The 27481-nt window shown below is 38.4% G+C and overlaps 1 protein-coding gene across 1 annotated transcript in view; it reads left to right on the plus strand.

Annotated features, from left to right (window-relative positions):
* Positions 1-27481, plus strand: part of prkcaa (protein kinase C, alpha, a) — a 139367-nt gene that overhangs the window by 30587 nt on the left and 81299 nt on the right. The window contains exon 3 of the mRNA XM_042725744.1: positions 11357-11439. Coding sequence (XP_042581678.1) covers positions 11357-11439 — 83 coding nt within the window. The remainder of the gene's footprint in view (positions 1-11356; positions 11440-27481) is intronic.

Genomic DNA, 27481 nt, shown 5'->3' on the forward strand with positions numbered 1-27481 from the left:
CTTATATACCGTTATCAGCATACGTTGAAGTAGATTTGTCTCTCATTGTCTCTAAGAGAATTTGTGGCGTCAGATGCCAAAAGCACCCTCATTACTCCATCATTCCGATTTTACTTTCACTTTCTGTATAGCGAATTGACTGAGGCCTCGTTTACACTGCCAGTTAAATGTGACCCAATTCCGATTTTTTGCTCATATGTGACACAGATCGGATCTGTTCTATGACAGCGTAAATGGGAAAAAAACGCATGCATTTGGATATTTCAAGATCGGTTTCAGGCTTCATTCATAAGTTGAAATAAATCGGATCTAAATGCGATGTCATGTAAACAGGCATATCGGGAGTTTCTGAGGCATTGCGTTCTGTATGTCATTAAAACTGCAACAATTTGGTACTTCTCCGTGGTTTAACGACGTCACATGTGACCCGTACTAGCAAAATGAGTGTAAATTCGCACTGGCTATTTTGAGCTACAGGCAGAGTCAGGGGGTCAGTTCTCCTCTGGCCAGACGAAACCAGCAGTTCAATTCCAGGTTGCAGCAAAGTCACATTGTGCAGAGGACTCTTCTGGTTTTGGTGGCCATCTAGGAGACAAGGTCTTCACTGGGGATCTGTCTCGTGGGCTCATCTAGTTGTCCTGGTCTCCTCTGACATTCAGGGCTGTCAAGCTCATCTCTAGGTGCTGATCCATCATCTGGGCTGGGTAAAGACTGGATCTGATTGCTACGGTGACCTCGGAATAAGAAAGAAACAGACTAATATTAGTGTAGATGCCATTCTTCTAACGATGTGGCAAGTACATAGTGTGTTATTGGAAGTGCTTCCAGTTCCGGTTGTCTTAATTAATGCAGCCTAAAAATCCTTTAATCGATTTGAATATTAGAAATGTGTTAGTGTGTTATGTGTAAGCCAGTGTAAAGAGATGGGTCTTTAATCTAGATTTAAACTGACAGTGTTTGTCTGCCTCCTGAACAATGTTAGGTAGGTTTTTCCAGATTTTTGGCCCTAAATAGGAAAAGGATCTGTCACCCAATTGCCCTGCAGCAGAGGCTCTGTAACCCGAAACGAACAATGTACAAGACTCCCTGTGCTAGTTATCCAAAGCCGTATCTACAGCCCTCACATTCTAACTGTCCTCAATTAAAGTTTGGATGCATGTCTCTTATTCTGAAACCTTCTTAGTCAGCCTAACTATTTCCCTGCATTTATTACATGTGAATCCCTCGTCACAGAGTGAGAGAGATAAACATGTGGAAAGCGGTGCAAACAACAATAGCAGGAGAAGAAGCCATTACTCACCGTCATTGAAGAATGATTCTAACTTACCACTGTTGTTTGATGAACTTGTGAAAAACGTCATGAGAGAGAGAAGAAATGGGGCAAGAGAAAAAAGAAAACGGTAATAGAATAGAAATAGACACGTGAATGTCATGATAGAGGGATGAAGTGGGGGAAGGGTAAGATTAGTCAGATTAGTTTGATAGATTATATTGGATATATGGTGGGAATTAAGTTTATATTTGATCACTTTTGACAGCAGAGAGTGATAGTAAGATAGAGATTCAACAGAAAACCTAAGCTACATGGAGCTACAATCACAAACCACTTGGCAGCATGCAGACAGGAACCAGAAACAGTTTTGTGAATCGTTTTATATATATATATATATATATATATATATATATATATATATATAATAGCTCTTTTCACGTTTTATATTTGGATTCATATTTAGACATTATAAAATCACTATTATAACATTTAAAACATTTTTTTTGTCAAAGTTCATAAAGTATAAAGTAACAAGAATAAAAAAAAACTCATATCTAATTGAATCACACAAAAAAAGTCTTTGCACACAAATTACCTATTTTGAATTCAAAACGGCAATTTTTGGTGAAAGGTGGCTAATTTTATATCCTTATTAACAATCTTCTCAGTTCCTATTAAATGTAAATCAAACGCCCATTCACAAACATGTTGTGAATTTTTTATTTATTTATTTGTTTTAAGCAATAGAGCTACTCAGGAAGGAACTGATATTAACGTTTATCACTTTGCCCTCTTAGACAACAAGATTAAATGTTGAATGATTTCATGACTTACAATGAAAAAAAAAATAAAAATAGGATAAGCTTACCGATTTCTGTTAGTTCACTTGGACATACAGTAGGTGGCCATCCAAAACGTTGCTTCAACCGCCGCTCGTACCACCGCTGCGGCGTCTGCAAAGTGCATTTGCAGCTTTTGACCACTGAGTGGCGCTTTAATCACAAGTTTTCAAACAAGCGCATCAAAGCACATTTTCGCGAATAGACGTCAGCTTTGCCTCACCGTTTTGTAATATTTGACTGCAGTCGGGGAAAATGAAAGGAAAACACTTTAGGCTAGTTAAAATATTTAATATTCACAGATGAAAGTTTAGTCCTTATGAAGATATGTGCGTTTCTTAGAACAAATTCAAATTCAAGAAAACATTTGTTTATTAATAAATAATTAAAATGTCTCCTTTTTCACAATTATTAGGCTACTTCTGCCTGTGCTTTGTGGCAAACTTAATGCATGTTCTTGAGCGCGGAATATATTAAGGCTCATTATGGGTTATAGTTGTAAATTTAATATAAACCTGCGATTAGTTGAATAATGACAAATGACCGACTAGAAACTAGATAATCTTACGTGGGAGGCAGATCTATTAAATACCCTTTAGACATCTCTGTTAAAGTTTTTAAAGCATTTTATACGCGTTTGTATAAATTCTTCTTTCAGAGCGGTCTGTAATGGAGAGATGCCTTAACAATGATTTTCCCTCTGAAACACAAAAACGAAAATGTAAATAAATTGATATTTTATGTTTTGAGAATGGCCAACCCTTCTCTGCAGATATTGTGCTTCTGGTTTGTGCATTTTAAATCACATAAAGTCTACAAAATATAATGTCTCCCAAAACTCTGGTGGACAGATACTTTACTTATGTTTGGACTCTGTTTGGGATTTAGAAAAACTTAAAGAGATGGTTTAATATAGGCCTATTGTTTATGAATAGGCTACATTCTGTGAAAATTTATATTTCACACTCTAAAAAAATATTGTATGGACGCAACAAAATAAAACGGCCGACGCTCCACTCAGGGCTCGTAGTTCTGACTGGGCTCAACCCTCCCCCGCACGTTGAGACATGCTGCCGAGCAGAGTATGAGCGGAGCGGTGTTATTCTGACTGGAGCTAGGAGAGGATTTTTTAAAAGTCGGAGCGTCGTGGTTTTCACTCGCTCCAGCACCGCTCCATCACGAGTACAATATATGCCAACAGCCTGTAATATAACTGCATATTTAGCAAGAATTCACATGATAAACATATTTAGCTATAGCTTGATACACATAATCTCTCCGTATAATGACGGCAATAGTCAAGCATTACAGGCTAGTTCTCAAGGAGTTTGTCTGTTCCTTTTACTGATTATTTTCGAGTTAAAGCATGATTTAAACAGATACAGCACATTCACACGCAATCGCTGTCGCAATAATGCATTCAAACAAATGTAATCTTACAGTACTTCATCTGTAGCTATCTGATTTTGAATGAGCAGAAATCTGTAAGAAATGCATCGATCTGTATATAAAATAACCGAAAATGTACTGTTATTTTCAATACAAACAAAATTTGCACAGCAGAAAGCAGCAATTATACCTTTTAATGCTGACAATGTTATTAGTTTGGCGTTTGGTAGGAAAAAAGTTTGCTCACAATAGCCTAATCCCCTTTGAAACTGTCCTGTTATTTTATTTATTTATTTTTTTTTATTTTATTTTTATAGGCTACATTATGAAAATAACATTTCAACTTTATCCATGGACTGAGTGCGAAGCAGTGTTTCTGGTATCAGTTAGCGTGGAGCGGATTGATTATTAAATGCCCGAGCGCGGAGGGGAAATTGTATGATTGCATGATGGGCTAGTATTAAAAAATAAATAAATACATAAATAAAATAAAGGTCTTTCCAGCATTAAGGTAATAACGTTACTGCTTTTTATTAATCATCTTGTCTCCGTTATAAATTTGACTGGTAAATGATAAAGAATTATATTAAAACTTGTCTTGAATAATTTCGTTGTCATTTGAATATTGATTTTAAGTAGGGAGGCAAAAAAAAAATCTATTTAAATTGTAAAACGGATTGTTTTGTGAAAAAAAAATCTGGGATTTTTTTTTAGGCCATAAGGCCTATCGCCCAGTCCTAATGCAACAGTTTGCATCTTTTTATTTTATTTTATTTATTTATTTATTATTATTATTTTTTATTTTTTTGGAGTTAAGGCACTTCCTCTGAAATTAAGTTATAATAACTAATAAACTTTATTGCGCTATGCAGTAGTCAACATTTGAAGTTGATCAAACCTTTCTTTAAAGTTGTCCTAAAACCTGTTCTGCAAGTTTGATACCCTCATAAGACACTGTCCTTATGAAAGAGCAAGAAATTCACACCTTTATCTCGACCCCCACAAGCTATACAGAACTACCCCCCAACCCCCTCCAGCTGAACTGAATTCAGTCTGTTTTTGACTGTGAGGAACGGTGTGTTTTCATGTTACTGGGTTCAAACATGCCTGCACTCACAGCAGGCCTACTCTTTTTATTCATTATTTTCTCGCAGCCCATATTATTATTTTCACTAGACCAAAATAATAACAAATTGATAATTAATCATTATTTGTGAACATAGGCATTTGAGGAAGGCTTTAAGACCTTCACAGAGAGCACAAGCTCTAACTGACCCAGCTTCACCGTCCGCGGTTTGATTTTATAAAATCAGTTTGAGGCGAATACAACTCATTGATCATGAGCCCAACATTTAGCAAGGCAGGAAAACATTCAGTCTACCTGAAGGAAGACGTATTTCATTGAGCTAATGCTGTTAAATAGAGATTTTAAAAAATAATAATAATAATAAAAAAATAAATAAAAAAAAACTAGTGTAGGCTATTCTTCAACTTGGATCTCATTATATTGAAGTAAAAATCCAAACACCAGAAGCAACCTACACTCTCAGTGTTCTTTCACTGAAAAGTATGCATTTTATTTATTCACAGGCTATATGGTTGAAATAATATTTTAGTTGAAAACTTTAAGTGCCATTGTTTAAAAAACTGCATCATAGAAACGTTTTTTAGACCTTCAGTTGTCATAATTTGAAATCCCATGCCATTTGTAATTTCACTGTATTTTCACCTCCTAAATTACTACCCCAATTCTATAATGGTAACATTTATTCAGGCCGATGGCGTTTTTTATGACATTATTTATTTTTATTTTTAGAATAATTGTATCCTACATAAATGGGGTGAATCAGAACAAATATAACTTTTTAACTGCAGGCAGATATAGGCCTATATTATTGTACATTACAAATATTTGGATCGTCCCTAATTCTCTCTCTTATTTTATTAAAGAATAAATACTTATTTTCTTCAAGAATAAACATTATAAATAAATAATAAAAGAAAGAACCTCTATTAGCCCTTATTTGTAGGTTGTAGGAGATATGCGAGCGATTAATAGATTTAAAAAAAGAAAAAAAGTGGGTGCTTGGTTTCAGAAAAGGAATACAGCTCGTAAAAAATGCTATGATGAAAAAGTCATGCTAACTTATTAATTCATAGAAATAATTTAAGCAATTAAAACCTTTTTTATACTAGATTCAACTTGAATTTTAATACTATTAAGCGGACTTTAATTTTTTTTTTTTTAAATGAACAATTCCTGTATAAAATGTGACAGCAACCTTTATATCAAACATTTTGAAATCGTCCACAGCTGAGAGGCCGATTGAGTGCGCGGAGTGAATGTGATACACAAAGTCATTTTCAGATGCAATCAGGAAGGAAACTGATATTAACGTTTATCACTTTGCCCTCTTAGACAACAAGATTAAATGTTGAATGATTTCATGACTTACAATGAAAAAAAAAAATAGGATAAGCTTACCGATTTCTGTTAGTTCACTTGGACATACAGTAGGTGGCCATCCAAAACGTTGCTTCAACCGCCGCTGGATTACCACCGCTGCGGCGTCTGCAAAGTGCATTTGCAGCTTTTTGTCCACTGAGTGGCGCTTTAATCACAAGTTTTCAAACAAGCGCATCAAAGCACATTTTCGCGAATAGACGTCAGCTTTGCCTCACCGTTTTGTTATATTTGACTGCAGTCGGGGAAAATGAAAGGGAAAACACTTTAGGCTAGTTAAATATTTAATATTCACAGATGAAAGTTTAGTCCTTATGAAGATATTGTTGCGTTTCTTAGAACAAATTCAAATTCAAGAAAACATTTGTTTATTAATAAATAATTAAAATGTCTCCTTTTTCACAATTATTAGGCTACTTCTGCCTGTGCTTTGTGGCAAACTTAATGCATGTTCTTGAGCGCGGGCGTTTCTTAGAACATTAGGGGTTATAGATGTAAATTTAATATAAACCTGCGATTATTGAATAATGACAAATCCCCTACCGACTAGTAACTAGAAAATCTTACGGGGGAGGCTAGATCTATATTAAATACCCTCTAGACATCTTCTGTTAAAGTTTTAAAAAGCATTTTATACGTGTTTGTATAAATTCTTCTTCTCAGAGCGGTCTGTAATGGAGAGATGCCTTAACAATGATTTTCCCTCTGAAAACACAAAAACGAAAATGTAAATAAATTGATATTTTATGTTTGAGAATGGCAACCCTTCTCTGCAGATATTGTGCTTTCTGGGTGTGTGCATTTTAAATCACATAAAGTCTACAAAATATAATGTCTCCCAAAACTCTGGTGGACAGATACTTTACTTATGTTTGACTCTGTTTGGGATTAGAAAAACTTAAAGAGATGGTTTAATATAGGCCCTATTGTTTATGAATAGGCTACATTCTGTGAAAATGTATATTTCACACTCTAAAAAATATGTGTATGGACGCAACAAAAAAAACCGGCCGACGCTCCACTCAGGGCTCGTAGTTCTGACTGGGCTCAACCCTCCCCCGCACGTTTGGGACACGCAGCCGAGTAGAGTATGAGCGGAGTGGTGTTATTCTGACTGATTTTTTAAAAGTCGGAGCGTCGTGGTTTTCACTCGCTCCAGCACCGCTCCATCACGAGTACAATATAGCCTGTAATATAACTGCATATTTAGCAAGAATTCACATGATAAACATATTTAGCTATAGCTTGATACACATAATCTCTCCGTATAATGACGGCAATAGTCAAGCATACAGGCTAGTTCTCAAGGAGTTTGTCTGCTCCTTTTACTGATTATTTTCGAGTTAAAGCATGATTTAAACAGATACAGCACATTCACACACAATCGCTGTTGCAATAATGCATTCAAAACAAATGTAATCTTACAGTACTTCATCTGTAGCTATCTGATTTTGGAATGAGCAGAAATCTGTAAGAAATGCATCGATCTGTATATATAAAATAACCGAAAAATGTACTGTTATTTTCAATACAAACAAAATTTGCACAGCAGAAAGCAGCATTATACCTTTAATGCTGACAATGTTATTAGTTTGGCGTTTGGTAGGAGAAAAAAGTTTGCACACAATAGCCTAATCCCCTTTGAAAACTGTCCTGTTATATTTATTTATTTATTTTTTTTTTTATTTTATTTTTATAGGCTACATTATGAAAATAACATTTCAACTTTATCCATGGACTGAGTGCGAAGCAGTGTTTCTGGTATCAGTTAGACGTGGAGCGGATTGATTATTAAATGCTCGAGCGCGGAGGGGAAATTGTATGATTGCATGATGGGCTAGTATTAAAAAAATAAATAAAATAAAGGTCTTTCCAGCATTAAGGTAATAACGTTACTGCTTTTTATTAATAATCTTGTCTCCGTTATAAATTTGATCTGGTAAATGATAAAGAAATTATATTAAAACTTGTCTTGAATAATTTCGTTGTCATTTGAATATTGATTTTAAGTAGGGAGGCAAAAATTTTTTTAAATCTATTTAAATTGTAAAACGGATTGTTTTGTGAAAAAAAATCGTGGATTTTTTTTAGGCCATAAGGCCTATCGCCCAGTCCTAATGCAACAGTTTGCATCTTTTTATTTTTTTTATTTATTATTATTTTTTTTTATTTATTTATTTTTTTGGAGTTAAGGCACTTCCTCTGAAATTAAGTTATAAAACTAATAAACTTTATTGCGCTATACAGTAGTCAACATTTGAAGTTTGATCAAGCCTTTCTTTAAAGTTGTCCTAAAACCTGTTCTGCAAGTTTGATACCCTCATAAGACACTGTCCATATGAAAGAGCAAGAAATTTACACCTTTATCTCGACCCCACAAGCTATACAGAACTACCCCCCAACCCCCTCCAGCTGAACTGAATTCAGTCTGTTTTTGACTGTGAGGAACGGTGTGTTTTCCATTTACTGGGTTCAAAAACATGCCTGCACTCACAGCAGGCCTACTCTTTTTATTCATTATTTTCCCGCAGCCCATATTATTATTTCACTAGACCAAAATAATAACAAAATTGATAATTAATCATTATTTTTGTGAAAATCATGTTGATTTGTGAACCTAGGCATTTGAGGAAGGCTTTAAGACCTTCACAGAGAGCACAAGCACTAACTGACCCAGCTTTCACCGTCCGCGGTTTGATATTTTATAAAATCAGTTTGGAGGCGAATACAACTCATTGATCATGAGCCCAACATTTAGCAAGGCAGGAAAACATTCAGTCTATCTGAAGGAAGACGTATTTCATTGAGCTAATGCTGTTTTAAATAGAGATTTTAAAAAATAATAATAATAATAATAAAAAATAAATTAAAAAAAACTAGTGTAGGCTATTCTTCAACTTGGATCTCATTATATGAAGTAAAAATCCAAACACCAGAAGCAACCTACACTCTCAGTGTTCTTTCACTGAAAAGTATGCATTTTATTTATTCACAGGCTATATGGTTGAAATAATATTTTAGTTGAAAACTTTAAGTGCCATTGTTTAAAAAACTGCATCATAGAAACGTTTTATAGACCTTCAGTTGTCATACTTTAAAATCGCATGCCATTTGTAATTTCACTGTATTTTCACCTCCTAAATTACTACCCCAATTCTATAATGGTAAAATTTATTCAGGCCGATGGCGTTTATGAAATTATTTATTTTTATTTTTAGAATAATTGTATCCTACATAAATGGGTGAATCAGAACAAATATAACTTTTTTAACTGCAGGCAGATATAGGCCTATATTATTGTACATTACAAATATTTGGATCGTCCCTAATTCTCTCTCTTATTTTATTAAAGAATAAATACTTATTTTCTTCAAGAATAAACATTATAAATAAATAATAAAAGAAAGAACCTCTATTAGCCATTTTGTTTTTTTTTTATTTGTAGGTTGTAGGAGATATGCGAGCGATTAATAGATTTAAAAAAAAGAAAAAAGTGGGTGCTTGTTTCAGAAAACGAATACAGCTCGTAAAAAAATGCTATGATGAAAAAGTCATGCTAACTTATTAATTCACAGAAATAATTTAAGCAATTAAAACCTTTTTTATACTAGATTCAACTTGAATTTTAATACTATTAAGCTGACTTTAATTTTTTTTTTTTTAAATGAACAATTCCTGTATAAAATGTGACAGCAACCTTTATATCAAACATTTTGAAATCGTCCACAGCTGAGAGGCAGATTGAGTGCGCGGAGTGAATGTGATACACAAAGTCATTTTCAGATGCAATGGAAAAATAATGCTGGATAAAAACATACACTAAAAAAACACGCTAAAAATAAATTAAGTTTGTGAGAGTTGCATTTTATTACATTCAGAAATAATAACGGCAGGCCTTATAATGCTGTAGGCTAATAACAGGATATTTTTAGTTCCCTTAACTTTACAACAAATCCTTTAAATTCAACAAATTTATCAGAACAGAACAAGAATTACAAATATATAATTCTAATGGATAAATATAATTGCAGTATATAATAATATAGGCTTATAAACAAAAAAAAAATAAAAAAAAATAATAATAATTAAAAATAATTTAAAGTGATACATAAGGTAAGGTTGGGCTTATCTCTCTCATTCCGGACAAATCCAAACATGTTGCCCATTTGAAGCTAAACTCTTATTCATTAGGGAAAACAGGCTTTGGATTTCAAACGTTTCAGTATCGACGGAAAAAAAAAAATCATAATGAGCAAAAATATGCCAAAGTGGCCCGCTGCTCGCGCCGCATGGCTCGGTGAATGACTGCTGTTTCCAATGAATATGTGGGCGTGAGGCACCAGCGCGATCAAAGTCACAATTCACAATTATTGGTCAGACAGTAAAGGCATAATTCAAAAATGCAAAGTGTTAGCAATTTGAAAAGTCAATAAAAATAACAGAGTGAATAAGAATTATTTGTAAATGCTGGACCGTTCTCATTTCGCTCTGCTAATGGAACCTGAAGATTATTATAATTTTGTATTTTTTTTTTTAACCAAGAATGTACCGAAATGAAAACATTTAGCTTTTAATCCGTATATTTATGTATATATATATATGTGTGTGTGTGTGTGTGTGTGTGTGTGTGTATATGTATATGTATGTATGTATGTAGTGACTGTTTAATAACAATAGTATGCATAAGAGCATATCCTATTTTTTTAATGGCTTTTAAGGATGTTGTAATGTATATTATAATGTTATTGTTGTTTAACGTCTTCCTTTCATTTTACAATTACATTCAGTTCGCAATCTGTCCCTTTGCGTCACCTGGCGGTAGTTTCGAATGATTTTAACACGCGACTGAATTGCAGTTAACGCCGCGGCCCTGCGGTGGCGGTACGCGCTGCGGTATTACCCATTTTGGATGTCTACCTACTGTAGCTGTCCTCATTTTAATGCATTGTTTTGTTCTGCATTGTGGTCATGTGACCGCATCTGTGTCAATGTGTCTCACCATATAAGATTTATTTTTTCATTCATGTAGGCTACGCATATACTGTGTACCACTTTTTTGTGCCACTGCCTACAGAATATGTAATCTGTTATATATAATGCAATAATTTCTCTCTTTGAAATATGATACTGGTGTTGATTTCACACTGAGTCAGTTTTTGTGTTAGTGTAGTCCACTAATTTACACTTGTACATTATTAAATTACTGATTTATTAGCATTATCTTCCTCAGCTGTTGCAGTATAGAATACACATATACACACAGAGCAGGAAGAGTAACAGAGTTTAACATTTTCTAGGACACTTGGTTTGAACTGTTTTCTCATATATTTTTTTTATTTACCAAATTTTGTAAATGTAACACATCTCTCTCTCTCTTTCTCTCTCTGTCAGTGTGCTGTTTTGTGGTCCATAAACGTTGCCATGAATTTGTTACATTCTCATGCCCTGGAGCTGATAAAGGGCCAGACACAGACGTGAGTATGCAAATACACACACAAACAGTGGATCTATTCAACAGTTCTCTCCCACTTGGCATGTTTGTGTCACGGCTCACTTAATAAAATAATGTTTATCTTGCAAAAGACATGTTACTTACATCAAACACTTTCTTTTAAAAGATTATACAAGGATGAAACAACTTTTAAGTATGTGAATTTTTTGGTGTTCAGATGCTTTCTCCTATCCCAGTTCGGTGTGCAGGGAGAACTATAAGTAAACCATTCATAGGTGAGCTGAGGGTGGGCAGTGTTTTTTTTTTTTTTTTAATCAATGACTGACTGATAGCATATTCAGAAAGCTTTTTTGAAAGCAGTGTTTGTTTTTACAGTTCTGCACAGTGGTGCAGAAATTACCTACTTCAGCTCTCAATCAACATCTTTGACATGCTTTCAGTTATGTCTCTTTTTTCAGTTTGTGTTAACAGTAATCCTTTAACTATTTCAAGATTGAAAAGTCTACTAAAATTGTCCCTTTTTATTAGGGGACGGGTGAAAAATTCGATTCACATATGAATCACGATTCAGTCTTCTAGTGATGTGCAACGATTCACAATGTCAAAAATCGATTTTCTAGTTAATATAATAATAATTAGGATAATATGCCCAAATCTGAATACCGTGTTCAGAAAGGAAATTACGTACTACAGAACCCATGAATACGAAATGGTAGGAAAAAATATATTTCAGTGCTTTCTCTTGCAATTATATAGTTGGGTAATTATATTATATATAAATTGCAGTCATGAGGGAGCCGTTATTAATATGCAGGGAGACTGGTGATCACACATACTCTTTATATATTACAGAGCGGCAATACTTACCACACATTTTACAAGATTAGATATTTGTCAGAGGTACTCAGGAACTGCAAATCATCCATCATCCTATCAGTCATCCTTACTCTGTTTATGTGGTAGGTGAAATTTTATGTACTGTAATATAACAGGCAACCGCTAGCAAGCATCTAACCATGTCCCTTTAGTGACTTTAGTGGCAGAATGCGTTGTTCATTTTCTGTGCCTTTCTGAATACAGATTCACTATTCAGGCACATCCCAAATAATAATAATAATAATAATAATAATAATAATAATAATAATAATAATAATAATAATAACTTGATGTTGTCAGAACAAAACAGCAACAGCAATGGAGGAGGAAAAACAATTACCTCTGCCCCATTTTCAGTGAGGGCAAGTGTTTATTAATTATTGATATTTTGTTATTACTAGTAAGTGTGAAATATTTATAAATATTTAGTAGGAAGTTAAGGGTTAATAGGAAACACTGATTTCGAGTCAGGACTACATACTATTTTTTGATGTCTATGTGCACAGAAATGTTATGAAAAATTGTGAATCGTGATTAAAAATTGACAAATCGTGAATCGAGTTTTAATCGAATTGTGAACCCAAGAATCAATATGAATCGTTAGGTACCAAAAGATTCCCACTCCTACTTTTTATTTGTAATGTTAATAAATATAACTATATCACTATAAATATTTTTTTATAGTCAAGCAAGCTATAATTTAGTGTATTTATTCCACCTGCCACAGCACTACTAAGTTATATTTCATATTTAATTACTTTGCACATAATGTTTCTCTTACTTGCAATTCACAATCAGATTATCACTCTAAGTAAACATGTTCTTTAATACATGACCATAAATATGCGTATTTGTAAGTGGTGTGTGTGTGTGAACTCTCTTGACAAGTGGTGTAGTGGTGGAGTAATAAGAGATAATGTCAGAATGTCATTCAAGCTTATTATAGAGCACAGCATGGACAACTGCCATACTGTAGCTGTGGAATAAATTCTCAGTCAGAACTGTATACAAAATCTGTACATTTCTGTTGGGGGTTTGTGTGTAAACAGTTTAATCACATGCTCAATTTACCAGTGTTTAAACTCTGAACACAGGTTGTGAAGGGCAAAACATGCACACAGCCTGCTTCATTGTGATTAGTTGAAACTGCAGGAGTAAAAGCATTGCAAATATCCTTGTGTTACTGACCTTTGAGAGGTCTCTTAATTTCATCTGTAAATGAATACCCAGTTCCTGAGAGGGGTCAGAGCAAGACACATCTGTCTTGAGTAAAGAGCTGTAATTGGCTGAGGATTTCCTGTTATTACATATACACACGTGTATACACAGAACAAGCTTGAGGCTCATTCTGACTGGCAAATAATCAAAGCTAAATGCTGTGTTTGTTAGATTAATGCCACTAAGCTCTAATGCCACTGGGCACTAATAGAAACATATTTGCCTGACCTTTGAACTGTGGTCAGGTGCTTTTTTATTTATTTATTTGTATTTATTTTAAGTTATTAACAGTTCCTTCTTTTTTTCTTTATTTAAAGGGGACATATGACATTGCTAAAAATAACGTTATGTAGTGTATTTGGTGTAATGCAATGTATTTATGGGATTTAAGTTTCAAAAAACACATTATTTTCCACATAATGTACATTATTGTTGCTCCTCTTTGCCCCACCTTTCTGAAATTTCTAAAATTATTATGCACTGATTTTTCTAGAATAAATTTTGATGCCGAATTATCCACTGAACTAGTTTATGATAAATTTTTGTCATAGATTATGAATATACATAGGCCTATGTTTTTTCATATTTATGTTTTTTTTATTTATTTTATTTATTTATTTTAATGAAGTAGTCTGTATCTAGTAGATTTTAAAATAATAATTATCAGTTCCACACACTCAGAGATATATAAATTCTACATTTATTTAAATGGGGGAAGAAAAAAAAATCTTAACTGGTATTGGATCGGTATTGTTATAGGCCAATACCGAACCCTAGGTATCGGTATCGGAGGCGAAAAAGACGGATCGGAGCATCCCTAAATCAAAGTAGTTACGCTTTCACAACGAAACACACAGCACCTTCACAATATGGCAGCGGCATGGCAACAACAATACTACAGCGAGAATAAAAGTTACGCCTTCTTTCTTTGTGTGAACATTTGGGCAGTGTTATGCAAATCTTTCCTCACAGAGACGTAGACATGTGGGATTTTTTTAAACGAGGCGTTTTAGGAGGGCGTGGACAAGTCTTAACTTTTATAAAGAATATCTCCTTGGATTTGAGACTTTAGTCTTTGCAACTTTACAGATCGTCTTTATGCACCAAGAGCTTTTAACACTCCAAAGAGAAAAAATAAAATAAAATCGCATCATATGACCCCTTTAATTAGTTAGCTGTCTTTGTTTTTGTTTTTTTTCCTACTTTGTATGGTTATTTATACTTTATTTATTTATTGTGTATTAATATTTTAAGTAAAAGCTATGTGTTTATTGGTATGTTTATACACAGTTTAATAAAAACCCAGTTAAAAATAAATAAATAAATAAAATTTAAACAAAACAATTAAATTAAAACCATTTAAAATTTATCTAAATGAGGCAAAAAGGCAGTATATTTTTAACACGTTAAACTAAAAAAAAATGCATTAACGCGCTAATTTATACATGCTAATATATATATATATATATATATATATATATATATATATATATATATATGTGTGTATATATATATATATATATATATATATATATACATATATATATTAGCATGTGTATATATATATATACACACACATACATATTCACATGTATATGATATACGTAGGACGTATCCCTCATGTACGCGCCTGTGAGATATGATAGTCTCACAAGTTTGTTTACAGGAGCAAAGGAAGCAAAGTTTCCTTACTTTAGCAAAGGAAAACCAGTCTCCTCTTGGCTTATATCAAAATCCTCTTACATTTTTCTTAAGTGTTTTGTTTTTTGTTTTAAATCTTCCTCAAGATGGCGGTGCGTCCACACGCAGCGGCTTCTCTCTCTCCCGTCAGAACGGTGTTTTCTTGTTTTTTGTCTTGTGAGTCACAGTGTTTTTGTACATCTTCATCGCATCTACCTGTCTTTAAGCGTGCATACAGTCGTGAGTTTATGCTCAATGTCGGCAGAACAACTTTTTTAGAGTTAAACTCCACGCACGCCGAAGAGCTGTGGGATCTCGGTCTGCTCCGGGAGGCTTCACCATCACCGACCCCCACTGCTGCATCTCGCCCACAGCGGAGGTGCCACAAGCGGCGTGAGAGGAAGCAGAAGAGGGGTAGGCGTGGAGGGATCCAGGCTAGGCTAATGGCTAACCCACACAAGCCAGCTATCCCTACCATCGTACAGGCTAAAGTACACTCTTTGGACAATAAACTGGACTACATCTGATTACTACGCTCAACTCAGAGGACTGTAAGAGACTGTTGTGTTTTTGTGTTCATGGAAACATGGCTCAGCAACAGCGTTCCAGACTGCGCTATTCAGCTCGATCAGCTGACATGCTATCGAGCGGACAGAGTCCTCGCCGCGGGAGGTAAATCAGGCAGTGGCAGGCTTTGTGTTTACAAAAATGATGAGTGGTGCCACGATGCTGTTGTGGTCTGCAAAAACTGCTTACCCCTGGTGGAGTTTATGATTATTAAGTGCTGGCCATTCTATCTGCCGAGGGAATATTCAGCCATACTGCTCGTTGCTGTTTAAATTCATACCAGCTCCAACAGCAACAACAGGAGTTGTTGGTACAGAACTGTACCAGCACATTAGTGAGCAGCAGACAGCTCACCCTGATGCTTTTCTCATCTTAGCTGGGGATTTCAACCACGCAGTCTTAAAGAGCGTGTTCCCCAAAAAAACCCAATACATTCATTTTCCAACATGAGGTAAAAACATTTTGGATTTTGTTTACACCACCCAGAAAGGAGCTTACAAGGCCCTCCCCCTTCCCCACCTCGGTGCTTCAGACCACATCACTGTAATGCTAATGCCTGCATACAGACCGCTCGTTAAAGTCGCCAAACCAGTTCACAAACAGATACAAGTGTGGACGTAAGGGTCGTCAGAGGCTCTTCAAGACTGTTTTGACACCACTGTGCATATGTTTAAGCAGGCTGCCACATACAATAACTCCACAGACCTCCAAGAGTACTCAGAGACTGTCACTGCCTTCATCACCAAGTGTATTGATGATGTAACAGTCACAAAGACCATCACTGTCCAGGCCAACCAGAAGTCGTAGATGCATTCAGAGCTGGAGATGAGGTGGGCCTGAGGACAGCCAGGGCCATCCTATCCCGCGGGATTAGAGAAGCTAAGAGACAGTACTCCAGGAGGATAGACCATCAATTCAGCGACAGCAGAGACACTCGGAGCCTGTTGCAGGGGATACAGACCATTACGGACTACAAGCCCCCACCACAGACCTGTGACAGCACCATCTCCCTGCTGAACGAGCTGAACACCTTCTTTGCTCGCTTTGAGGCACAAAACAGCACCACTGCACAGAAGACTCCACCTCCTCCTGGCGACCAGGTGATGACGCTGTCCCCGGACAGCGTGAACTCTAACCTCTGTATTTAGTTTGCGGATGACATGAGTGTGGTGGGTCTCATTAGCAACAGAGATGAGACAAACTACAGGAGCGAGGTGAGCCACCTGGCCGGGTTGTGCAGTGACAACAATCTCTCTCTGAAAGTGGAGAAGACTAAGCAGATTGTTGTTGACTTCAGGAGAGTGCACACTCAGCATGCTCCTCTGACCATCAATGGTGCAACTGTGGAGAGAGTGAGCAGCACCAAGTTCCTGGGTGTGCACATCACAGAAGACCTCTACTGTAGCACTGGCCAAGAAAGCACAGCAGCATCTCTACTTCCTCCGCAAACTGAGGAGAGCCATAGCCCCTGCCCCCATCATGTGCACCTTCTACAGAGGCACCATCGAGAGCATCCTGACTAGCTGCATCACTGTGTGGTATGGTGCCTGCAACGCTTCCTGCCGGAAGACTCTTTACGCATAGTGAGAGCAGCTGAGAAGATCATTGGTGTCTCTCTCCCCTCCCTCCAGGACATTTATGGAACCCGTCTCACCCGTAAAGCCCTCTGCATCGCAGGTGATCCCACTCACCCGTCACACAGCTTCATTAATCAGGCTGTCAGGAAGCTGAACTCTCTCCCGACCTTGCAGCCCCCCCCCCCTCTTTTTCCCCATGCACCACTGAACTCTGAACCTCAGTCCCCCGCCCCCAGCTCCCACTAACACACTGGGACCTGCACCAGACACTTTGTACAGCATTGGTTTGCTCACTACCTCATTTAGCAGTTAACTGACCTCATTCAGCTATCTCTTCTGTCAGTTTAAATAGAAACTGCTCTCTGAGATTTTTGACACTTTAATCAGACTGAATAAGCTCTTTTGCACTACAGTCATTATATCTGCACTGTTTACTTCACTGGTTTGCACTCTGCCAGGTGCCTTGTGCTGCTTTACTTATCTTTCATTTTACATAACCTATTTGTATATTTGTATAGTTGTACTTTATATTTTATTATCTGTATTTAATGTTCTACTGTTAGTATTATCTGTATGCACCAAGGGTCTGAGAGTAACGCAATTTAAATTCTCTGTACCTGGATGATCTACAATGAAGCCATGGGGGTGAAAACTTTTTGAATTTGAAGATCAAGGTAGATTGTTTAAGTTTAAGCCATTCATATCCCCTTTCTTAGTCTTATATTCATTTGTTTGAACACGTAACAAAAAATAATCTCAAATGTGACCCTGGACCACAAAACCAGTCTTAAGTCGCTGGGGTATAATTGTAGCAATAGCCAAAACTTTGTATGGGTCAAAATTATAGATTTTTCTTGTATGCCAAAAATCATTAGGATATTAAGTAAAGATCATGTTCCATGAAGATATTTTGTACATTTTCTACCATAAATATATAAAAACTTAATTTTTGATTAGCAATATGCATTGCTAAGAACTTCATTTGGACAACTTTAAATGCGATTTTCTCAGTATTTTGATTTTTTTTGCACCGTCAGATTCCAGATTTTCAAATTGTTGTATCTTGGCCAAATATTGTCATATCCTAACAAGCTTATTTATTGAGCTCTCAGATTATGTATAAATCTCAATTTCGAAAAATTGACACTCAAGACTGGTTTTGTGGTCCAGGGTCACAAATGTGGCATGAAATGTGATCTTATCTTCTGCATTTCCTCCAGAGTGCAACCTATCTCTTTGATGTTTTGCTGCAAGTCACACTATCTGTTGTATCATCAATGCTTATGTTAAGGCCTACATGGAGCCTACACAAAGCCCACCCTTTGCATTTTTTAAATCTAATTTGTCAGAAAACAAGAATACATGGCAGAATACTTATAATCAGATTTTTCCATTGATAAACATTTTAATCAATTCCAAAGAATTTAGCATATTTTTTAGTGCAGAGATGTGTACAGTTTCTGTGTAATGTAGGTCTACGAATGACTTCTGTGAGGAATTCTCTTCCAGCATATTGTTTTGTGGTGTTTTTGTGGTTACGTCCTTTCAGCAGCTGCTTCTGCATCCATGGCGCTGTGGATCAGTTTTGATTATAAGAATGCTCTCTTTCTCTGTGTTTGTTGTGTGTGTAGCAGGCTTTTCTAATAGAAAATCTCCATGCCTCATTGATTCCATTACAAATCCATTAGCTCCCTCAGCCCACTGGAGGCCTGATCTTTAGGATGTCCTTAATGCTGAGCATCACTGAGCTAACAGCACAGGCACAAACAGCCTGTCTACTAACAGGCTTTTGTTCTCTCAGAAAACAGTCCCTCTTGAATTTTAGAAATAAAAAAAATGCATAAATGTTGTGAATTGCCCCACTTTGCCAGTTTAATCACATGGAGGCAGCATAGCTTTTATAGTTAAATTAATATTCTGGTCATTCAAGTTTTTAGTCCTAAATAGAGTCCTTCAAATAAATTGATTATGCTACATAAACCTTTGAATTTATGCCCTAAAGTTGGGCTTTATCTATCAGAATTGCAAGTCTCACAATTGTGACATATATGTTTTTATTATTATACTTACATCTCTTTACATGTCAATTTTTTATTCATGAGCACCTGCTCGTCTAGAGACAGCATCAGTCTTTCCACAGTAAACTTTACAGTGCTTTGAAAACCATTGTGGTAAAAATAAGGACGCACATGGAGTCTGCGAGTTTTTTACATATACAATGCCAAAAATTACAGAGAAATTAGAGAAATTTGCATATACGCTAAATAAATATATAAATAAAGATACTCCACTGTAACAGTGCTGTCTCTTCTAGGCCTTCTAAAGCTGATGTTTGCTTGTGCTTGGCTGGCAGATCTGTGAACCTTAATTCATTATGTTTACTGTGAACATGGCAGAAAAATGTTCATGATTCAGTTAACATTTTTATGACCTGTGTTTGGCATGTGTGTTAGATTAAGAATGCATAAATCCTGTTATCACCATATTATGTTACTGTAACACTGTTTTATCATTCAAATGCAATAGTTCAAAAACAATGTTACAGGCCGGAACTCTGATCTGACTAATGTACTGTATGTTATGAGTATGTTGTCCTAAGTACCATCTGGTGGGTATTATGTGAAGCACAACAAATTTCTTTAAATTCAGAGAACTGCACGAGCTGTGTGGGTTTGACTCTTTTACGGCCACATCTGTATAAACCAAATAATTATAAAATTATTAAATTTTATTCAATGGCCCATTGTCAATTAGTCCTCATGCAAATAAGGGGAGGTAAAGTTTTGTTTTGGAGTAGTAGGGTGCATTTCCAGTGGCAGTCCTAAAAGTCAATGTCAAAGCCTTAAATTTGATGCTGGCAGCTTCAGACAGTTGTATAAGACTAATAAGAGGGGTGCAACATGGGCTGCCCTGGCTGGAAGGCTGGCCAATAGAGCATTGCAGTAGTCCAGTCCTGCAGCTGCTGTGAAACGTGCTTACAGAAGACAGTTCTGATATTCCTAATGCTGTTCAGATGTGAGTAGTAAAGCTCAGCTGAAATATACCATTGTCGTGAAATACTATGCCTGAATTGATAGAGTGTTTGTTATATAAGACTTTGTTGTTCCTTGGTTAATATATTTGTGTAGTAGTTTTGTGTAGTTAGATGTGTCTTATATCACCTAATGCTCTCACTCTTCTTGTATGATAAAGTCATTAAAAAAAAAAAATCAGAATTTTAATTTATTAAAAAGTATTATAAAACCAGTGTCTTGGTTTATTTTATGATTAATGAAAGGTGACTATACCGTTTTATATTTTTAAGCACTGAACAAATTGCATTGATACTATTGAATATTTGAAAATGTTGTTTGGTACCAAATTTCCATACCTAAGGGGTTAATCTCATCAACATCAACATAATATGATAGACATTTGAACTGCGAATGAGTTTCCCTCGAGCCATATCCGCGATTACGGAAGAGAAAACACAGGCAGACAGTGCTAGAAACAGCTAATGCTCATCAGATTGTATGAATCAGTGGAAAATTAATAGAAATGATGATTCTGTCTTAGCTATGCGTTTTAAAAATAAGCACACTAGTATAAATGTAGCCTAAAAGATGTGAAAACTATATGAACTTTATTAAAACTATTTGCACTAGTTATTGTGTTGGTTACGTTATGTTCCTTTGTCCAGTGGCCCAGGAGATGAGTCTTTGAGTTTGTAAAAACGTTAACAAGCTGGAAAAATAAAAACATTTTTTTTTTTAGGTAATTGAAGTCAAGGTGTTAGTATCAGTATCAATATCCAAAATGTTTGCACAATACCCAGCCCTATATATTACGGGTGCTCCAGGGCTCTAGACTAAAGTTTTGCACTGGCTGCACTGGTGTGCCTAACTTTTTTTCTTTCTTCAAAAGTTAGGTGCACCCAAATACATCATTTGTAACTGCAAAGGGTCTTTTATTTGTGTGCACTCACAATATCAACAAAACGTTGTTCTTTTATAAAATAAAGAAAACAAACACAATGCGCTTTCTGTGTCTCGTCTTTAACAGGAGTACAAAAATGAACCGAAACTCAGTGAAAACATGCCTCACAGACATGATAAATATATTTCATATTTCATTATAATCATAATCCTTAAAGATGCACTTCTCTCTAAAGGCGCATCTAATGAGATGGCGAGTCATGATCAACTTCATGCTTTCGACACAGACTCAGAAAACACTAGTTTATTAGTAAATAATTAAAATATCTCCTTACTATTTCCCCCTGTCACATTTATGGTAATTACTTTTGCCGGTGCTTTGAGGCAAGCTTGAGCCTATTGCGTGTATTTGAACGGAGAACTGTTCAGCTGCGCTCCTGCTGCGGGACAATAAACACCATCGAGCCGCTCTTGACAGTCGCGGTAGCACAGTCTCGTGCTGTTTCCACCAGCACAGCAATTTTTTTTCATCACTAATTGATGGATGTCTAAAATATAAAATTAAGGACAAGTCTAAAACAGGTGGGAGGCCCGACCCACATCTGAACTATGACGTGAAAATTATCGCGAAGGGCGACCACTGATTGTTTTTAGTCGCACCATTGAGAAATTAGGTTGCATGTGCGACCAGATTGGTCGCACTCTAGAGCCCTGCGCTCCGATTGATCAGCTACTGATCACAATTGGCTGATAATTGCTTTGGAATAATTGATCGGCGGCCTCTAAAAAGGCAGATCTCATAAAAACGATTTCAAGCTAGGCCTGCTGTGAGAGGTTTGGCATGACATGCAGCGGTAGCGTCTCAGTCTCTGTCCGGCACGGGTGAAATAATTATAATGCTTTAGGTGAGGTACAATTAATATTTCTTCATTAAATAACTGATAAAATAATTTGAAAAAGTAATTTCACAAACAGCGTCAATTAATCACCGCACACTTTCTTTCTCTCTCAAAATGCAAATGGCTTCAAATCACAAAGCGTCCGCAGTTTAAGTGAGCTGCATGCTGCACAGTTGACAGGAATTGTCACTTGCACTATCGAGGCAGTGTCACATCATCGCTAAAGTTTATAAATTGCATTTTTTTTTTTTGATTTTCCAGTGTTTAAACCATTCAACGCTCATGCGCTTTCCTAAAGATCGTGCGTTCATGCACACTTGCAGAGCACACACATAATAATGCCAGGTTCACATTACTCCATTTACAGTGTGTATGTGGTGCATATTTTTTCCACACTCATGTCAACGGATTTAAGCCTTCACACTGCACACATCAGTGCAGAGATCGTTTCCGCACCAAGTCTACTTTTTGCTGCGCTGCATGTGCTGAATTAAAGTAACAGCGCATTGTTTGCGGTAAATATGAACATGCATTGACACAAAAATGTAGTAATTACACCATAAATGCATAAAATTAAAGTCTACTGTATAACAGCCAACACAAAGACTATGTTTTTTTGGCTAGGTTTAAAGGAAAAGAGCACTTTTAGATAAACAAGGCAATAATTTTAAAGTTCTTAAAGTTCTTAATTAAAGTTCTTTATGAACCGCAGGATTGCTTGTAATAGAGATTTAAATGCAAAAGAAGAGGCAGTAGAGCTGACTGTTTCTGCCAATGGTAAGTTTTAATTTAGAATGTCTGTAATAATGTAAGAAAAGTAGTTTAAAAGTTTTGCTTTAGCAGCTTACTATATAAATCTGAGAGTAATTGCAAAAGTAAAAAGCACTGAATAATTGATGAAAGATTGTATTACTGTACTGTGTAAAAAAGAATCACAATGTTGAAAAAGCATTTTACGTAACAATTTTTGAATTTAAAATCAAACTAATGGATAAATGTTGTGTGTGTGGTAAACAGCCATGGATCAGGAGTAGGGGTGGAACGGTTCAACTTTTTCATGGTTTTAGAGTCACAGTTTCGGCATGGTTCGGTATGTGCTGTTTATGGAAAAACGTCTCTAGGTTACGTATGTAACCCTAGTTCCTTGAGGGAACGAGACGCTGCGTCGAAACGCTTTAGGGAACGCACTTAGCGTGAGCGACTCTGAATATCGTGTGTAATCTGTCTGATGGATGAGTGTGACGTCACGGGCGGGGTGACGTAAGCGACCAGGAAGCTATAAAGGCACATGCCATGCAGCTGGCATCAGCTTCGAGTACCAGCAAGCGCCGGCAGGGGTGCCGGGGGTATGGCTCCGAGACGCAGCGTCTCGTTCCCTCGAGGAACTAGGGTTACATACATAACCTAGAGACGTTCCTCTTCAGGAACTCGAGTTGCGTCGAAACGCTTTGGGGAACGAGTACCAACGCTGCCAGACTACCAAACCCCTGCCTAATGTGTATCCGAAGAGCACAGCTTGCTGATGATCCGCAGCGTTGCAGATGTCCAGCATGGATACACCTGCTAAGAAGGCCTTGGAGGCCGCCATACCCCGTGTGGAGTGAGCCTTGGCTCCCAACAACGGGGGGAGGAACAGAGGACTCATAGGATACGTTGATAGCCTCGACTATCCAACGACTAAGAGTCTGCTTAGATGCAGAAGAACCCCTCTTGGGGGGACCATAGCATACAAGCAATTGGTCTGTTTTTCTTCACAGGGCAGCTCTGTAGACGTATGTGTCCAGCGCTCAAGCTGGATACATACAATTAGCTTCTTCTGGTCTGACTCCCGGAAGGGAGGAGGGCAGAAGGCCTGCAGTACTATTGGTTGTGGTGTGACAGAGGGAACTTAGGAACACAACCCGCTCGAGGGTATAGAAGTGCTTTGGCCATGCCGGGAGGGGAGTGAAATGAGTAGGGGCCACTGAGAGGGCCTGAAGATCTCCAACTCTCCTCAGAGAGGTAATAGCCAACAGGTCAGATGTCTATCTGATATATCTTGGATCGGCTCGAATGGAGCTTTACAGAGCCTCCAACACCACAACCAAGTGTCTTCCCACAGATTGTCCACCGAGAGGGACATGGTAGGCCGCAATTACCCCGGCGTTAACCTTTAAGGTGGAGTGGGTCAACCCTGCAGAGAACCTGGCTTGTAGAAACTCCAGAATTGTACCAACTGGGCAGTTAGCTGGGTCAAGCTGGCATGCTCTGCACCATGAGGTGAAGAGTTTCCACCTCAGGGTGTACAGATTCCTCGTTGAGGGAGCTCTGGATTGGAGGAGGGTCTCAACAACCTCGGTTGAGAGACCGGATGCTATGAGCTGTGCCCCCTCAGGGGCCACACCCACAGTTTCCACAACTCCGGGCGAGGGTGAATTATCGTGCCCTGCGCCTGTGAGAGTAGGCCTGTCCTGATTGGTATCTCCCGTGGAGACCCGTCGAGGAGCGAGACCAGATCTGAGAACCATACTCGGCCCGGCCAGAATGGGGCTACTAATAACAGACGAAACCCCATCCCAGCGTACTCTCGCCAGAACTCCCGGGAGCAGAGCGATAGCGATAGGGGAAAGGTGTACAGACGAAGCCTCGGCCAGGTCTGTACCATAGCGTCCAGTCCGAGAGGAGCTGGATGAACTAGAGAGAACCAGAGGGGACATTGCAATGTCTCTTGAGTCGCAAAGAGGTCCAAAAACTCTCCATATCTGCTTCACCACCTCAGGGTGAAGCCTCCATTCCCCGGGCCTCGGCCCCTGTCTCGACAGTATGCCTGCTCCAACATTCAACCTCCCAGGAAAATATACTGCTCTGAGCTAGAGGAGTTTATCCTGGGACCACAGAAGGATCTGGTGTGCCAGCTTGTACAAGGGGCACAAACGCAGACCTCCCTGCTGGTTGATATAAGAGACCACCGCTGTGTTGTCGGTGCGCACCAACACATGGTGACCTCTCAGGTCTGGGAGGAATATTTTAATGTTTGATGCACAGCTAGCATCTCTAGACAACTGATATGGCATGTAGGACGGCGACCGCTCCACAGACCGTGGGCAGGGTGGCCACTCATGACCGCACCCCAACCAGTGAGGGATGCATCCGTCGCTAGTGTTACATGACGACCAGGAGCTCCCAGCACCGGGCCCTGATTCAAGAACCAAGGTTTCTTCCACATGTCTAAGGCACGGAGGCAGCGCCGCGTGACCTTGATAGTTCAAAGTGGATTGCCCCTCGGGGAAATCCCTTGGTCTTGAGCCACCACTGTAGGGGTCTCATGTACAGCAGGCCAAGAGGTATCACGTTGGACGCAGCTGCCATCAGACTCAACAATCTCTGAAATTGTTTGACAGTGAGTGACTGGCCTTCTTTGACTCTCTCGACTGAGATGAGGATCGACTCGATACGAGCAGGGGACAATCGTGCCTGCATCGCGGTCGAATCCCATACTAAGCCTAGATAGGTGGTTCTCTGTACTGGATAAAGTACACTCTTCTTGGCGTTCAGTCTCAAACCCAGCTCCCCCATGTGGGCGAGAACGACATCTCGATGTCGAACCGCCATCTGCTCTGATTGAGCTAAAATCAACCAATAGTTGATATAATTTAGTATGCGGATGCCTCGCAGTCGCAGTGGAGCCATTTAAGCAGCATTCACGCACTTCGTAAACGTGCTGGGTGAGAGTACAAGGCTGGACGGAAGTACTCAATATTGGTACACTTCGCCCCCCCGAAAGCGAACCTCAGAAACTTCCTTTGTTGTGGAAGGATCTGTCGTAACAAACCAGTCCTCAGACCTGATTTGTGGTACAACATGCTTTAGAATAAGCAGTTTGAACTTCAGCCTCATAACTGAGCGATTTAACTGACGTAGATCTATGATCGGATGCAACCCCCTCATCCTTCCTTGGAACTTGTGAAATACCAGCTGTAAAACTCCGGATTCCCTGTCTTGAGGAGAGTCCACCTCGATGGCCTCCTTCCCTAATAGGGTATTCACTTTTTGTTCCGTAACCAGAGCCTGCTCGGGTCCGACCAACATCGGAATAACCCCGTTGAATTTCTGTGGTAAGAGCCGAACTGAATGCAATAGTCTTATTGCCATATGCAGGACCCATTGAGATACATTTGGCAGTTATTCAAATGCTGCTAAATGATCTACTAAGGGAATCACTCTCTCGAGACGGACCTCTGGTGTAACTGAGGCAGCTAAATCGGCACCTGAAGTAGAACACCATTCCCAGCAGCCGATCTAACTACTTTAGAGACCCCCGAAGGGGTTGCGAGCCTCTCAGCACCACTACGCTCGCGGGCGGAAGAAACTGAGAGCAGCGCTCGCTGGAAACCGCTGCGCCCTGGAGCTCTGGCAGGGTTGGCAGATCGACTTCCCGAGGGCACTGAGGAGAGACGGGCACTGTGTAATGCGTGTAAACACCACTCTACCCCAGTAGGGGCCGCCCTCTGCAGTCGTGACCGATGTGTCAGGACTTCTTAGCCGAGGACCTCCCAGCCTGAAGCACGGCCCTCAGATCCGGCTTAGGCTGGGAAACCCTGGCCCAGAGCATTGCTTCAGCCACCGGTCCCAACGCGGGGGAGCGCGGGCGGCAACACTCTGATTCTGTGCCTTCCTACATGAGGAGACGGTACACTGAGAGGGCTGCTCCCGCCCAGCAGCCCCTCCAGTATATATATCTTCTCAAAGTGAGATAAATGTCATTATATTCCTCAGAATTTAATGCAATCACACAATCAGACAAGTATACACGGTCTGGATTGTGATACAATTCATATCGAAAGTGATATATCTGACTTCTCATAGTCAGGTAAACACTGAATTTAATTCCTCAGAATTAAATGCAGCTAAACAACCAGACAAGTATACATGGTCTGGCGTGGTAAGATTCAGATCAAGAATCAAAAAATTATATATCTAACTTCTCTCAGTCAGATAAATGCCTCATTTAATTCCTCAATATTAAATGGAGCCAAACAAGCAGACTAGTAAACACGGTCTGGTTTGGTAAGATTCACATCAAAACTGAAAATGATGTCATACACGCGTTGCCTCGGCAGCGCGTGAGCCGCTTAGTCACACAAACAATATTAATCTCCTCTGAGATAAATAGCTGGAGCTGCGAGTTCACGGTCAGAGGGGGAAGGAACCGCAGCGCGGGCTTCCGAGCCTCGAGAACAAACTCTAGATCTAGGGAACACGGGTGAGATAGGAAAAGCCGTCTCCAGCCCGTCCCCAGATATGCGAGAAGCCCCCTTATTTTTCCCACGAGCTGACTGCGCGAGCTGCGCTCC

The sequence above is a fragment of the Cyprinus carpio genome, chromosome B6, assembly GCF_018340385.1.
Source record: "Cyprinus carpio isolate SPL01 chromosome B6, ASM1834038v1, whole genome shotgun sequence".
Taxonomy (NCBI): Eukaryota; Metazoa; Chordata; class Actinopteri; order Cypriniformes; family Cyprinidae; genus Cyprinus; species Cyprinus carpio.